This window comes from Dipodomys merriami, unplaced genomic scaffold, assembly GCF_024711535.1.
Source record: "Dipodomys merriami isolate MVZ:Mamm:240054 unplaced genomic scaffold, mDipMer1.0.p SCAF_176, whole genome shotgun sequence".
In the NCBI taxonomy this organism is placed as follows: Eukaryota; Metazoa; Chordata; class Mammalia; order Rodentia; family Heteromyidae; genus Dipodomys; species Dipodomys merriami.
The window spans coordinates 1,033,936-1,050,107 of record NW_027203115.1 but is presented as its reverse complement, the minus strand read 5'-3'; the positions used below and the strand labels follow the sequence as shown (position 1 = coordinate 1,050,107).

Sequence of the window (16,172 nt, the reverse complement as noted above, 5' to 3'; positions counted from 1 at the left end):
CATAACAAAATAGTAAAAACTATTAGTTTTATTAAAACCCAACTTTTTTTTTTTGGTAGAACTGAGGAATGATCCCAGGACCTTGTACATTAGGCAAGTACTTTAACACTGACTTACACAGCCAACTTTAAACCTCAACTCTTTTTATTTTTTCTTTTTAAGACAGGGTCTTGCTATGTAGGCTAGCCTCAAATCCACAATTCTTCTACCTCCATCCCCTGAATGTTTGAGTGTACATTTTCAAAATATTCTAAAGGAAGCGGTGACACTGTCAAAAAAGAAATGAATATATTATCTTTGTGAAATGCTAATTTTTCTACGTAATACCTTAATAATAAAAATTAGATTTAAAAAATATTCTGTATGACAAAATGGGAAGTATGCATAAATTACAACTGCACAGTGAAGTAAAATGAAAGCCTCAGAAAAAGCAATTGTAAATCTGTTTCATTTGTAAACTGAACTATGAACTAGCTGCTCTGAAAACATAAAATGACAAATACGACAGTTTGGGTATGTGGTAGATATTCTCTGTACAAAGAGTCATGGAAGCCTCTAATTTCAGGAATAACTGCTATATGTGACCATAAAGAATGCAAGCTAGGGGTGAGCGTTGGTGGCGAGCACCTGTAATCCAAGCTATTCAGGAGGCTGAGATATGAGAATCGAGGTTCAAAGCCAGTCTAGGGAGGAAAGTCTGTGAGACTCCTATCTCTAGTAAACCACCAGAAAACTGGAAGTGGTGCTGTGGCTCAAGTGGCAGGGTGCTCGCCATGAACTGAAAAGCTAAGGACAGCACCCAGGCCCAGAGTTCAAGCCCCATGACTGACCAAAAAAAAAAAAAAAAAAAAAGCAAGCTGTAAAGTAAAACTTAGATGGCACTGTGGCTCAAGTGGTAGAGCACTAGCCTTGAGCAAAAGAAGCTGATTTCAAGGCCCAGATTTCAAGCCGACAAAAAAAAAATTAGAATTTGGGCTGGGAAGGTGGCTCAGTGGTAGAGCGCTTGCCTTGCATGCATGAGGCCCTGGGTTCAATTCCTCAGCACCACATAAGCAGAAAAAAAAAAAGGCTGGAAGTGGCGCTGTGGCTCAAGTGGTAGAGCTCTCACCTTGAGCTGAAGAGCTGAGGGACAGCGCCCAGGCCCAGAGTTCAGGCCCCACGACTGGACCCAAAAAAAAAAAAAAAAAGTGTAAAGTCCTGGACTCAAATCCCAGTATCTAAAAAAAAATTCTAATAAAGTATAAAACATAAAAAAAAAAAATTAGAATTTTATAAAACTTGTATTGCAATATAAGCTGAATGTTTTACCAATATTTACACCTTTCTGATGAAATTAGTGGTAATACTAACTGATGGTTTTGCTTAATATTTGGTAATGAAATGCATTAATATCAGGAAGATATGCATAACTTGGTGAGCTAATTTTTCCAAATGGACCCATTATAGTTATAAAAATAACTACTCAAAGTAAAAACAGACCAATTGGTCTTAACATAATAAAGCACTAGCGGCTGGGAAGGTGGCTCAGTGGCAGAGCATTTGCCTTGCATGCATGAGGCCCTGGGTTCGATTCCTCAGCACCACATAAGCAAAAAGAAAAAAAGCCGGAAGTGGCGCTGTGGCTCAAGTGGTAGAGCACTAGCCTTGAGCTGAAGAGCTGAGGGGCAGCGCCCAGGCCCAGAGTTCAGGCCCCAGGACCAGACCTAAAAAATAAATAAATAAATAAATAAATAAATAAAGTACTATGGCATCACAAACAGCCTCAGAGTCAGCACTGCACCTTACCTTTAAGAAATGATTACTTATTAAGAAATATAAAGAAGGGCTGGGAAGTTGGCTCAGTGGTAGAGTGCTTGCCTTGCATGCCTGAGGCCCTGGGTTCAATTCCTCAGCACCACATAAGCAAAAAGCCGGAAGTGGAGCTGTAGCTCAAGTGGTAGAGCACTAGCCTTGAGCTGAAGAGCTGAGGGATAGCGCCCAGGCCTAGAGTTCAGGCCCCACAACCGGACCCAAAAAATAAAAAATAAAAAATAATAAAAAAAAAAAAAGAAATATAAAGAAGCCGGGCACTGGTGGCTCATGACGGTAATCCTAGCTACTAAGGAGTCTGAGATCTGAGGATCATGGTTCAAAGCCAGCCAGGATAGGAAGTTTGTGAGAATCTTATCTCCAATTAACCACCAGAAAACTGAAAGTGACACTGTACTCACATGGTAGAATGTGGGCTTTGAGCAAAACTCAAGTACAGTGCCCAGGCCCAGACTTCAAGCCCCATGACTCACCAAAAAAAAAAAAAAAAGAAGAAGAAAAGAATAGATATGTCACAGGGCGATGAGATTATTGAAGGGGGTTACACAGATCAAGATACATTGTATTCATATCCTGCTGTATTAAATGACCCTCCTTTGTACAACTAATAAAGGAAAGCACACAAAAGATGGAAGAAAAAGAAAAGGAGGGGGAATGGAGGGAGGAAGAGAAGAAAAGAAGGATTTTAGGACAGTATCAAGTAACATCTCTAGTTATTTTTAAAAGCCATTATGCTTCCCTTTTCTAATTGTGCTATCTGGGAAAGGCTATATTTTCTTCACTTACTCATTCAATATGACATAACACAGGAAACAATGTAGAAGCACATAGTTGCATTCAACATCTTCTTTTAGGTTAAACACTGAAGAGTTATGAAAATTTAAAATATTACCACTCCACACAATCTTGTTTTTTATGTGTATAGGTCCTGGGGCTTGAATTCAGAGCCTGGGTGCTGTCCCGGAGCTTTTGTGCTCAAGGCTAGTAGTGCACTACCACTGAAGCACAGCTCTACTACCAGATTTTTGGTGTTAACTGGAGATAAAGTCTCATCAACTTTCTGGTCTGGACTAGCTTCAAACCATGATCCCCAGATTTCATTCTCATAAGTAGCTAGGTTAACAGGAGTGAATCACTAATGCTCAGCCTAAAAATTTTGGTTTTGTTTTTGCAATACTGAGGTTTGAGCTCTACTACTAGAGCCACACCCTCAATACGTTTTTTTTGGGCTGACCTCAGACTATGATCCTTCTACTTACACCTTCCCAAGAGCTGGGGTTCCAGACATATAACACCATACTCAGCTTGTTTGTTTTAATGAATTAATTAATCCCCCCCAGCTAGGGGATGCCTAGCTGATCATACACTGCAATTGTCCTAGTTTCCATCTTGCATGTAAAAGTATTTTATTTTTTATAAGGAATGTTATTTATGTTAACATACAAGAGATCCACTATTAGAACTCCTTTTCATCTAATTGTATTCTTTTTTTGGTGCCAGTACTAGGCTTGTACTCTCAGCTTCACAAGGCTGACACATAAACCACTCCTCCAATTCTGGTTTTTTGCTAGTTAACTAGAGATAAGTACCTCTGGGATATTTCTGTCCCACCTAGCTTCAAACCTCAATTCTCAGATCTTAGCGTTATGAGTGGCTAGGATTACAGATGTGAGCCACCTCCACCTGGATTACAATGCAGGTTCTTAAGATATTAGATTTAATTTTTTGAAGGAATTAATTCTAAGGACTTTAACTTCTTAGAGTTTTTCTAAGTCAATGTATAATAAAACAAATATTTTATTATTAAACATAAAAACTATTGATACACTATGGTACCCCATAACAAACCCATAAAGATATATATGAATATACAACTTTTAAAAATAATTAAATAATTCAAAACAAAGTAAAATCTTTTATCAATTCTCAATTATTGGGGAAAAAAAAAAGTTCTCTCCCAAAGGCACCGGGGTCTTAGCTGGATATCATTCAAACTAAATACAAGCCAGGCAAGGTGGTACAAGAGGATGGTTGAGTTCCAGACCAGTCTGGGCTAAAAACAAAATTCTTTCACAAAAACAAAAAACAAAAAAAGCAAAAACAAACAGAAAAACTATAACATGTAGTCTCCTAATTGAGAAGGTATGAAGGCTATACACAAGGACTGTCATTTGAGTGAGTCCCATTTTCTGCGTGGGGAGCAGGAAATATTTCTTTCTTCTCCACTTCTTCTAATTCTTCCCTTTTATACTAAAACACTTGCTATTTTTTTAAAAAACTAAAAGATTTATTTTTTATCTATGCGCCTCATTCTTCCCTTTTAATCAAGCTAAACCTACACTTAGGTTTCATATTAACTCTCTAACATGAACTTGCTGCCAGGCAGAAATGCCAAACCATTAGCATGTGATTCAAAGGTTGAGTAATACAGGCAACAGAGCATGTAGGAATAAAAGTTCAAGGAACTCCCTTAGAGATCTATGAAGTAAACATATGAAAGAATTATACCGAACATCTAGAACATACCCTCAAGGACACTCAGGATTTCACTTTCCCCTTTGCCATCCCAGTATTTGCAACAGCTCCTGGCATATAACAGGTGTGCAATAAATTGAATAGATGAAATCAATTTAGTAGTCTCAATATTAATAACTATTTCATAGACAAAAAAATTAGAATTCTTCCCAAAAATAAGTCCATAGATTCGTTGTATTTAAATGTTGCATGTAACAATTGCAATTAAGTCATAGCTGTTATTTAATAATTTGGTTATCCATTGAAAAAAATTTATCACTAGTTTCTCACAAAAAAAAGAGTACAAGTTTTAAATATCCGCAAATCTAATCATCTAATTCTATATCCTTAACTTCTGCTTTTACTTTCTCTTAAATACAAATAAAAAAAGAATTCTAAAAAGGTGATTCAAATCACAGGTAAACCAAAACCAAACTTAAATAAACCTAAAAGTACTAAAGGCCAACAGAACTTTCATAGCTTTCTTTTCTTTTCCTCTTTAAGACAAGATTTGTGTGTGTGTGTGTGTGTGTGTGTGTGGTTTTTTTGCCAGTCCTGAGGCTAGAACTCAGGGCCTGGATACTATCTCTGAGCTTCTTGAGCTCAAGACTAGTGCTCTACCACTTTGAGCCACAGTGCCACTTTCAGTTTTCTGGTGGTTAACTGGAGATAAGAATCTCATGCACTTTCCTGCCTAGGGTGGCTCTGAACTGTGATCCTCAGATTTCAGCCACCTGAGTAGATAGAATTACAGGCATGAGCCACTGGCAACCTGGCTTTGAGACAAGATCTTGTTATATATAGGCCAAGCTGACCTCAAACTCAAGATACTCCTGCTTCAGCCTCCTGAGTGGTAGAATTATGGGAAGATGCCATACCCAGTTCAGAGAATTTCCCTAAGGATGCTAAGAAGAATTGCTAATTTCCTGCTCAGGTCTTCTAATTTATCCATACAAGAAGTATTTCTCAGATGGTCAGCAAGGTAAACATAACCAGTACCATCAGACAAGCAGCCATTAGAGTTTTAAAGAATATTATGCACCAGTGGCTCAGTCCTATAATCCTAGCTACTTAGGAGGCTAACATCTGAGAATCAAAGTTAAGACCTGAGAATTAAGGTTTGGAGCAAGCCTGGGCAGAGAGTTGGAGACATTCATATCTCCAATTATCCAGCAAAAAGCCAGGGGGTGGTATCAGAGCAGAATCTCACTATAAAATCAGTCATAGTAGTATACATCTATTAAGTTAATGATTCTAGCACAGACAAATCCTAGTCATAGACAAGAGGATTGCAAGTTACAGGTCAGCCTAGACTACACAGCAAGGCCCTGTTATGAAAAAAGAAAAAAGCATTAAAATTTAAAGGGGCCCGGCACAGTAACAATGCATGTCCATAATCTCAGTACTTAGGAGGCTCAGGCAAGAGGATTGAGAATTCAAGGCCAACTTGTGTTACATACCAGGCCAGCCTAAGCTATATAACAGGACCTTCTTTTTATTTGCGAAAGGGGGGCGCCCTGGGCGCTGTCCCTGAACTTTTCAGCTCAAGGCTAGCACTCTACCACTTGAGCCACAGCGCCACTTCCGGTTTTCTGGTGGTTTACTGAAGATAAGAGCCTCACAGCCTTTTCTGCCCTGACTAGCTTTGAACCACAATCCTCAGATCTCATCTTCCTGAGTAGCTAGGATTACAAGCATGAGCCACTGGCGCCTGGCTACAAGACTTGATCTTTAATTTAAAAAAAAAAAAAAAAAAAAGAGCTAGGCACTGGTGGCTAATGCCTGTAATCCTAACTCAGGAGGCTGAGATCTAAGGATCACAGTTCAAAGCCAGCCAGGGCAGGAAAGTCCATGAGACTCTTACCTCCACTTAACCATCAGAAAACTGGAAGTGGCACTATGGCTCAAAGCGGTAGAGTACTAGCCTTGAGCAAAAGAGCTCAGGGACAGCTCCCAGATCCTGACTTCAATCCCTAAAACTGTCAAAAGAAAAAGAAAAAAAAGAGAAAAAAAATCACAGAAATCACAGATATAAGTACAATTCAACACAAATAAAAATCTCAGGAAGATTAGAACACTGATATGAAAATCCTCTCTTTACTTTTATATATTCAGAATATATTGTGTGTGTATGTCCACTTGCACTGATAATGGGACTTGAATTCAGCCCCATGTTCTCACTAAGCTTTTCCTGATCAAGGCTGGCACTCTACTACTTGAACCATACCTTCACTTCCAGCTTTTTGATGACTAATTGACAAGAAGGCCTCTCAAAATTGTCTGCCTGAGCTAGCTTCAAACCATTATTCTCAGATCTATTTCCTGAGCAGTTAGGATTAGAGGCATGAGCTCACCTGTGCCATGTCTTTTTTTTTTTTGGTGTCAGTCCTAGGGCTTGAACTCAGGGCCTAAGTGCTGTCCATTAGCTTTTTCTGTTATAGTGTTAGGGCCCTAATTCTAGCCTTTTGGTAATTTACTGAAGATTAAGAGTTTTATGGACTTACCTGCCCAGGCTGGCTTCAAATTATCATCCTTAGATCTCAGCCTCCCAAGTAGCAAGGATTATAGAAATGAGCCACCAGAACCAAGTTACATGTAGTTTTTAATAAATGTACAGTTCCATTATTCATAGTCTTCAAAGTCCTTGAGATCTAAGATATAAGTCTACATTTTACCAATTTTTTTTCCCTGAAGGGTCAAATGTTCGTTATTATGCCTAAAAATGCACATTTGTCCTTCGTTTTCCTTTGCTTAGCACCTTAATACATAAGCTAGTGAGTCAAAAGCAATTCAGATACAATCTATAAAGTAAACATGTAACTGGTAAATAGAAGCTCCTAATGTCATATTATGAAATTCCTTAAACAAGCAAAATAGTTGTTAGAGAGAAGGAAGGTAAGCCTTACTTTTTGATACAGTTGGTCATGAGAAGATGGACATCTTGTCTTTCATCTAACAGCAGCATTGCTCCTAAGTAGCCAATGCGTTTGTCTGTAAATTTTTGAGAGGCAATAAGTTTGAGGCACTCCAACTGCAAATATAAAGAAGAAAATGATATTCAGAACCTGCTACCACAATCTAGAAAAGCAATGTTCATAGATGACCGAAGTGTAGACTTGTATCATCAAACCTCCTAAATGAAAAAAAGGACTTAAACTTTTAAACGCCTCAATAATAGTAATCAGATTATGAGAGATTATATTGTCAAGGTCTCATACCATTTGCCATCCAAATAATTAAGTTTTAACTTAGTTCATACAAACACAAACGAGTCTAGTATTTAAGATATTACTAAGCTAAATTTCTAATGTTATCCCTAGCTTACATTAATTATTTAACTCAGATTTAAAGTTTAGTTCCTATTTTGATAATCAAAAACTTCAAGCCAGGCACAGGTGGCTCATGCTTATAATCCTAGCTATTCAGAAGTCTGAGGATCATGATTCAAAGCCAGGCAGGGCAGGAAAGTCTGTGACCCTCTTACTTCTAACAAATCACTCAGAAAAAAGCAGAAGTGGCACTTGCTTCTCAAGTGATAGAGTGTTAGTAGTTATTAAAGAAGATCAGGGATAGCACCTAGGCCCCGAGTTCAAGCCCCAGGCCAACACCAACACCACCAAAAAAAAAAAAGGAAATACATAAAAGTGCCAAACAGTATCTTAAGTATCAGAAAAGCACAATTAAAGAAGGGAGCCCATAACTGATTTTAAAATAATGGAGAAAATAATGTTTAGAGTGTAAATTTGGAGTAGTATGAGAGAAGGGAGGGCAAGTGAAGAATCAAATAAAGAAAAATACAGAGGAAAACTCAGTAGTGATATGAACCTATATTATTCCATATGATTTCTACTTTACATAATCCTTAGAGATAATTCTTCAGTGTTTAAGTGTCCTTGGTAATTAAATTTGACCTTTCTTGAAAGTCATAATCATTTTAGTATACTTTATCATTTCATCTTGACAACACAGAAAAAACAAACATTCCCTCTAGAACAGTGGTTCTCAACATTCCCTCTGAAACTATGCTCTCCTTTAGAATCAGTCAAGTACCCTGAAGAAAGAAGCTCCGATGGAAATCTGTGTACCCAGGAAGCTAAGAACCTATAAGACTATTTTCCCATTATGAACTTGGAGATGAGCTAACAGTTCCATAAATAAAAATTGCTGTTCTCAATAGACATGTATTTACAAAAATTCCTAAGACCAGCTGGGAATGTGGCTTAGTGGCAGAGTGCTTGCCTAGCATGCATGAAGCCCTTGATTCTATTCCTTAGTACCACAGGAATCTCTGGGTTTTATTCTTCAGTACCACAGAAAAAGCCAGAAATAGCACTGTGGCTCAAGTGGTTGAGGGGTAGCCTTGAGCAAAAGAAACTCAGGGGACAGTGCCCAGGCCCTGAGTTCAAGGCCCAGGTCTAGAAAAAAAAAATTCCTAAGTTGATTGACTATACTATCAGGAGTATGTCAAAGAAGTCTCCAAGAGCATAACTAGGAGCTGGGTGCTGGTGGCTCACACCTGCAATCCTAACTACTCAGGAGGCTAAGATCTGAAGATGGTGGTTCAAAGCCAGCCCGGGCAGGAAAATCCCTGAAACTCATCTCCAATAAATTACCAGAAAACTGGAAGTGGCACTGTGGCTCAAGTGGTAAAGCGCTCACATTGAGGTGAAGAGCTGATGCACAGTGCCCAGGCTCCAAGTTCAAGCCCACAACTGGCACAAAAAGACAAAAAAAAAAAAAAAAAAAAGGAAGGCTCTTTTATTTATTGATTGATTGCCAATCCTGAGGCATAAACTCAGGACCTGAACCTTTTTGCTCAAGGCTAACACTCTATCACTTAGCCACAGCTCCACTTCTGACTTTTTGGTGGTTAACTGGAGATAAGAGTATCATGAACTTGCTTGCCTGCACTGGCTTTGAACCAGAATCCTTGGATCTCAGCCTTCTGTCTAAATAGCTAGAAATTACAGGCCTGAGCCACCAGTACACAGCACACATTCAACTAAAAGTTTTTGTGTTTCTTTTTTTCTTTTCGGATCCGGTCTTGGTGCCTGAACTCTGGGCCTGGGCGCTGTCCCTCAGTTCTTCAGCTCAAGGCTAGTGCTCTACCACTTGAGCCACAGCGCCACTTCTGGCTTTTTTCTTTTTGCTTATATGGTACTGAGGAATTGAACCCAGGGCCTCAGACATGCAAGGCAAGCACTCTACCCCTGTGCCACCTTCCCAGCCCCTCAATTAAAAGTTTAAATACAATTTCTGAAACACTTTAGCAATGTATGCAGAAAAAAAAAAGGAGGGGAGGGGCTGGGAAGTTGGCTCAGTGGTAGAGCGCTTGCCTTGCATGCCTGAGGCCCTGGTTAAATTCCTCAGCACCACATAAGCAAAAAGAAAAAAGCCAGAAGTGGCGCTGTGGCTCAAGTGGTAGAGCACTAGCCTTGAGCTGAAGAGCTGAGGGATAGCGCTCAGGCCCAGAGTTCAGGCCCCACGACCGGACCCCCCCCCCCAAAAAAAGGAGGGGATAGGCAGAGTATCTGCCCAGCAAGCATAAGGCTAACCCCAGTACTGTCAAAAGAGGACTTAAAATACAACTCCAGTAAATGGAGGAAATTTTAAGTAACTGAAATTGTAATATAACTTAATAACCATTTTTAAATAGTTAAATTCATAAAGAACAATTATCATGCTATCCTATCATTTCTGCTGTTTGTAGGAGAAGCTTGAGATATATGCTTGTTTCTAATCTCTAATCCCCAATGGCTGTACTTCATTCTTCTGGTGGTTATTTTATATTCCTAGCTTCTACAGATTTCTCTTTTGTGAACACCAGTATTTAATTTCTGCCTTAATATACTTGTTTACTTAAGCAAACTTCTCCCTCTCCCCTACTTCTCATCCCAAAGGACTGGTAATGATCTCTTTTCCTACTCCGATCTTTAAAAGAAAAAAACAAAACAAAACAAAAACCTTCCTTCTAATTGGGAGGCTCTGTTTTGAGATTCTATGGTTACTACCAGCATAACCTCCAAAGAGACATTTCTCTAATGTAGTACATTCCTACAGTGTACCAACAATGTGGTAGACCGCCACTGTAAACAAAGCATGTATTATGACTGTTATCTATAAGCTACTGCAAAAACAAGAGCACCTAGTTCGGTTTTAAGAAAAGACAGAAGCTGGGAGACGATGGCTGGCTCATGCCTGTAATCCTAGCTACTCAGGAGGCTGAGTCCAGGGTCCAGGGTCTGGGAAAAAACAAAAACAAAAAAGCTCCAAGAAAGATTCCTATCTCTATAACACATGGTAGATGAGAAAGAAAGCCATCTGAGCTAGGGGTGGGGCGCCTTCCTAGTCCTCTTCCACCTAAAGGTCTTGGTTTCTACAACACTACAGCAACATAGCTATGACAGCCACTCCACTCCCTGCTTTCAGGGTAGTCAGCAGGTGACCCTCAGAAAGAATGCTAGCAGGGGCTGGGAAGATGCTCAGTGATAGAGGGCCTGCCTTGCATGCATAAGGCCCCAGGTTCTATTCCTCAGCATCACAGAAGCAGAAAAGGCCAGGGGTGGCGCTGTGGCTCGGATGGTGAAGTGCTAGCTTTGAGCTGAAGAGCTGAGGGACAGCGACCAGACCCTAGCAGAAGGATACTAATCAGCCATTAGCAACAAGCTTAGGAGACTGGAAGCTACTGGCCCCTCAGGGAACAAATACAAGGCCTTAGAACATTTCCCAAGATGGGTACAGCAGAATCATCTGAGAGAGCTTTCCTTCTTTCTTTCTTTTCCTTTCTTTATTTTGTCAGTCATGGGGATTGAACTCTGTGCCTGGCCGCTGTCCCTGAGCTCTAGAGGCAAGCACTCTACCACAGTACCACTTCCAGTTTTCTGGTGGTTAACTGGAGGTAAGAGCCTCACTGACTTTCCTGCCTAGGCAGGCTTTAACCTCAATCCTCAGATCTCAGTCTCTTGAGTAACTAGGATTACAGGTGTGAACCACCAGCACCCGGACAAGAGCTTTTTAAACTATAGGTCACTCCCAGAAAATTCCAATAGGGAAGATTTGGGATAAAAATTGACAATTTCATTTTCACAAAAATTTTGCCTTGCATGCATGAGGCCCTGGGTTCAATTCCTCAGCACCACATAAGCAAAAAGAAAAAAGCCGGAAGTGGCACTGTGGCTCAAGTGGTAGAGTGCTAGCCGAGGGGGAGAGGGGGAGGGGGAGAAGGGGGAGGAGGGAGAGGAGGAGGAGGAGGAGGAGAAGAAAGAAGAAGAAAGAAGAAAGAAGAAGAAAGAAGAAAGAAGAAGAAAGAAGAAAGAAGAAGAAGAAGAAGAAGAAGAAGAAGAAGAAGAAGAAGAAGAAGAAGAAGAAGAAGAAGAAGAAGAAGAAGAAGAAGAGAAGAAGAAGAAGAAGAAGAAGAAGAAGAAGAAAGAAGAAGAATTTTCTGGGGGACTTTTTTGTGTGTATGTTGGTTCTGGAGCCTGAACTCAGAGCCTGGGCACTGTCCCTGAGCTCTTGTGCTCAAGGCTCTCCCGCTTAGCTCTACTTCCAGCTTGCTATTTTGACTGGATGGTGTTTTTTCCTTCTATCAGGAAGTGAGGACAGGGGAGGGGGAATACCTGAAGATTGCTATTGAATTTATTTTTTCTCATTAAGAAAACTTACTTTATATTTTATTCAAAATAAAATTGCATACAATGACCTACCAACTAGCTTTTTCAAATCTTAACCTTTTGTATGTCTGTGTTGTGTACTCTGGTCCTGGAGCTTGAACTCGGGGCCTGGGCACTGTTTCTGATTTTTTTCTTTTTTTGCTCAACACTAGACTTCTACCACTTGGGTCACAGCTCCATTTCCAGCTTTTTGGTAGTAGCTGGGGGCTCATGGGTTTTTCTACCAGGGCTGGCTTTGAACTGTGATCCTTAGATCTCAGCCTCCTGAGTAGTTAGGATTTCAGCTAGAATACCAGATACATTATTTATTTTTAAGATATATATTTTTTTTTATTTTTTTAGAAAGCATCTCACTATGTTGCCCAAACTGACCTGGAATTTTTTATTATCATGCCTCAGCTTTCCAAATACTAGACTTATAGGCATACACCACCACAGCCAGTTAATTTTTAATATTATAAATTCTACTGAAGCCTTCTCTTTGCATGCTGTGCTTCAATCCCAAAACAGATCCTCCTAGAAAGTAACCGAAACCCCAAACTGCATGCTTTATGTTCTTACAAGTGGAAACAAACAGTTTGGGACATTTAGACTTTGTATACTGTTTTTTCATGAAACAGGAAGGATGGTAATGGGGTATGAACTCAGGACCTCATATATGCCAGACAAGTGCTCTACAAGATCTTTTTTTATTTTTTTGGCTATGGTGCTTGAACTCAGGACCTGGGAACTGGCCCTGAGCTCATTTGCTCAAAGCTAGTGTTATACCACTTTTGAGCCACAGTGCCACTTCAGGTTTTCTGGTGGTTCACTGGAGATAAGAGTCTTTTTTTTTGGGGGGGGGGGGTTCAGTCGTGGGGCCTGAGCTCTGGGCCTGGGCACTGTCCCTCAGCTCTTCAGCTCAAGGCTAGTGCTCTACCACTTGAGCCACAGCGCTACTTCTGGCTTTTTTTTTCTGCTTATGTAGTGCTGAGGAATCGAACCCAGGGCCTCTTGCATGCAAGGCAAGCGCTCTACCACTGAGCCAACTTCCCAGCCCCGAGATAAAGAGTCCTACAGGGACTTTCCTGCCCAGGCTGGCTTTGAACCTCAAATCTCAGCCTACTGAGTAGCTAGGAATACAGGCTTGAGCCATCAGCGCCCAGGCTTACTCAACATCTTTTGAGTATTATACAACAAAAGGAGTTCTAATTCAGACATACCCACTGTCTCATATATGATCCCACTTTTAAACATAAACTTACCTACTCTGAGAACAAACATTGTTTTCAATACGTTACTATTAGAAATAATGCTTCAATGAACACTCTTAGGCAGTCGTTGCCTATTGATCAAGAATTTCTGTGTACCTAAGGTAGCTTGATGAGATTCAGGTTGTCCAGCTTTTGGGTTGTTCTGATTCTGCAAATACATGTTACTTCTTAGTTGGTATGAACTTTCATCAGACATGTAATTGTTTCTGGTGGCTGCCTCTGAAATTAGCAGCACTAATGACCAGCAGGTATTGAAAAAAGAATACTCAAATTTTTTCACTTCATTTATTAGCTAAACTACTCTAAGATACAGATTCTTCTGATGAAGAATAAAATCTTTTAGCTTGACTTTAGTGGTCTTTCTTGCTTCTTGTAATAGCCAAGTGGTTCTAAATTACTTTGTGTATTTCCTGAATCTGGAATCTGTCATCATTCTAATGGATCCTGGCCCTTTAAAGTAAGATGGAGAGATCTCATTTAAAACAGAAAAAAGCCAGAAGTGGTACTGTGGCTCAAGTGGTAGAGCGTTAGCCTTGAGCTGAAGAGCTGAGGGACAGTGCCCAGTCCCAGAGTTCAGGTCCCACGACCAGATCCAAAAAAAACAAACAAAAAGATCTCGCTTCAAGTTCCCAGACAGCAAAATTACGAAGCCAGACTTCACAGCCAAGCAATCTAGTAATATCAGTCTTGCTTTTCAATTCTGGCAGACACAAGCATATAACAAAAGGCTGCTTTTTCTGCATTGGCTGCTTCATCAACAACCAAGTTCAGTTCTCCCAACACTTGTTTTCTACAATTCTTTTTTTTTTTTTAAACGGACAATTCTATATGCTGTCTCAAATGTTTTTTGTGATTTGGCAGGACTATACTAACTAAATAACTTAGAAAATGCTATTTATGGGGCTGGGAAGGTGGCTCAGTGGTAGAGTGCTTGCCTTGCATGCATGAGGCCCTGGGTTCGATTCCTCAGCACCACATAAGCAAAAAGAAAAAAGCCGGAAGTGGCGCTGTGGCTCAAGTGGTAGAGTGCTAGCCTTGAGCTGAAGAGCTGAGGGACAGTGCTCAGGCCCAGAGGTCAGGCCCCACGACTGGACCCAAAAAAAAAAAAAAAAAAAAAAAAGAAAAAAGAAAATGCTATTTATACATGTGAGTTAAAACAAAAGAATAGATTTTTGTGCTGTATAAGGCTGAGTTGTAGTCCCTTTGCTGGTACTTACTAGCTCTGTGAATTTAAACAAGTCACTTACCTCTCCAAATTTTAGTCTCTCCATCCACAAGAATATTATCTACCTAAGAGTTTGCTGTAAAACTTAAATGTAATTTTTTTTCAATCTTAAAATTTGTATGTGACTCATATTCCTTTTCTTTCCTTTTCTTTTCTGTTTTTTGGTTGGTTGTGGGGCTTGAACTCTAGTTCTGGGTGCTTTCCCTGAGCTCTATAGCTCAAGACAAGCACCCTACCACTTGAGCCACAGCACTACTTCCATAACATTCCTTCCCAGGCTGGTTTTGAACCATGATCTTCAGATCTCCACCTCCTGGGTACCTAGGATTATAGGCGTGAGCCACCAGTGCCCAGCCTCATATCCCTTTTCTAATCAACAGAATTATACTAGATATTGCAATAAAAAGTAAAAAGAAAATTAGTCAAATTAGTTTAAAATTTTTATTTAACCAATCTAAAGTATCACTTTAACATATAAACACCATAAAAAATATGTTACATTTATACTAAGGCTTCCAAATAGTTTACACTGATAGCACATTTCATTCAACTGGTATACATTTTCATCAGAAACACCTGAACTGTATGTTTCATGAAATTTACAACCGACAAAGTACACGTCCATTTTCAAGCTGTTTAAAATATAGGCAAATTTTTTCTTGTAACTGAATCAAATACTCAAAAAATTTTTCAAGCCGGATGCCAGTGGCTCATGCTTATAATCCTAGCTACTCAGGAGGCTGAGATCTGAGGATCCCAGTTCAAAGCCAGCCCGGGCAGGAAAGTCTGTGAGACTCTTATCTCCAATAAACCACCAGAAAACCGGGAGTGGCACTGTAGCTCAAGTGGTAAAGCACTAGTCTTGAGCTGAAGAGCTGAGACAGCGCGAGGCCCAGAGTTCAAGCCCCACGACCGACAAAAAAAAAAAAAATTTTCCTTTAATAATCACCTCAGTCGAACTAGCCACATTTCAGAAGAGATAGCTCAGCTAAACAAATAACATGCATGTACCAAGTGGCTATAGCTGGTGCCAGTAGCTCATACTTTTAATCCTATTTAAGAAACTGAAATTTGAGGATCACAGTTCAGAGCCAACCAGGTCAGGAAAGTTCCCTACCAAAAAGCTGAAAGTGGACATGTGGCTCAAGTGCTCTAGCCTCAAGCAAAAGAGCTCAGGGATAAGCCTCAGACCCTAAATTCAAGCCCTAGTATTAGCACAAAAATTAACTGTAGTCCACAATTAAATAAAAATGTCAGAATGGGAAGGTGGCTCAGTGGTAGAATGCTTGCCTTGCATACATGAGGCCCTGGGTTCAATTCCTCAGCACCACATAAGCAAAAATAGCCAGAAGTGGCACTGTGGCTCAAGTGGTAGAGTGCTAGCCTTTAGCTGAAGAGCTGAGGCCCGGCACACAGGCCCAGAGTTCAGGCCCCAATGACTGACAAAAAAAAAAGTCACTGTTATTTATACACCCGGGTCAGATAATCTAAATAGGCACTTTTCATGGACACATTATAAAAGAAATAGGCAAACAATAAAAGTAATTTGGTACCCCAAATCATTGATACAGAGAGGGCAGTGAATCATGTTTCCTCAAACAAGAAAACACATAGCAGGGAGCTGTTGGCTCACACCAATAATCCTACCTACTCAGGAGGCTGAGATCCGAGGATCACAGTTCAAAGCCATCCCAGGCAGAA

General features: G+C 40.1%; 1 protein-coding gene across 1 annotated transcript in view; it reads right to left on the bottom strand.

The window, feature by feature from the left end:
* Positions 1-16,172, bottom strand: part of Ap1g1 (adaptor related protein complex 1 subunit gamma 1) — an 80,598-nt gene that overhangs the window by 43,847 nt on the left and 20,579 nt on the right. Inside the window, exon 3 of the mRNA XM_070026222.1 lies at positions 7,230-7,354. Coding sequence (XP_069882323.1) covers positions 7,230-7,354 — 125 coding nt within the window. The remainder of the gene's footprint in view (positions 1-7,229; positions 7,355-16,172) is intronic.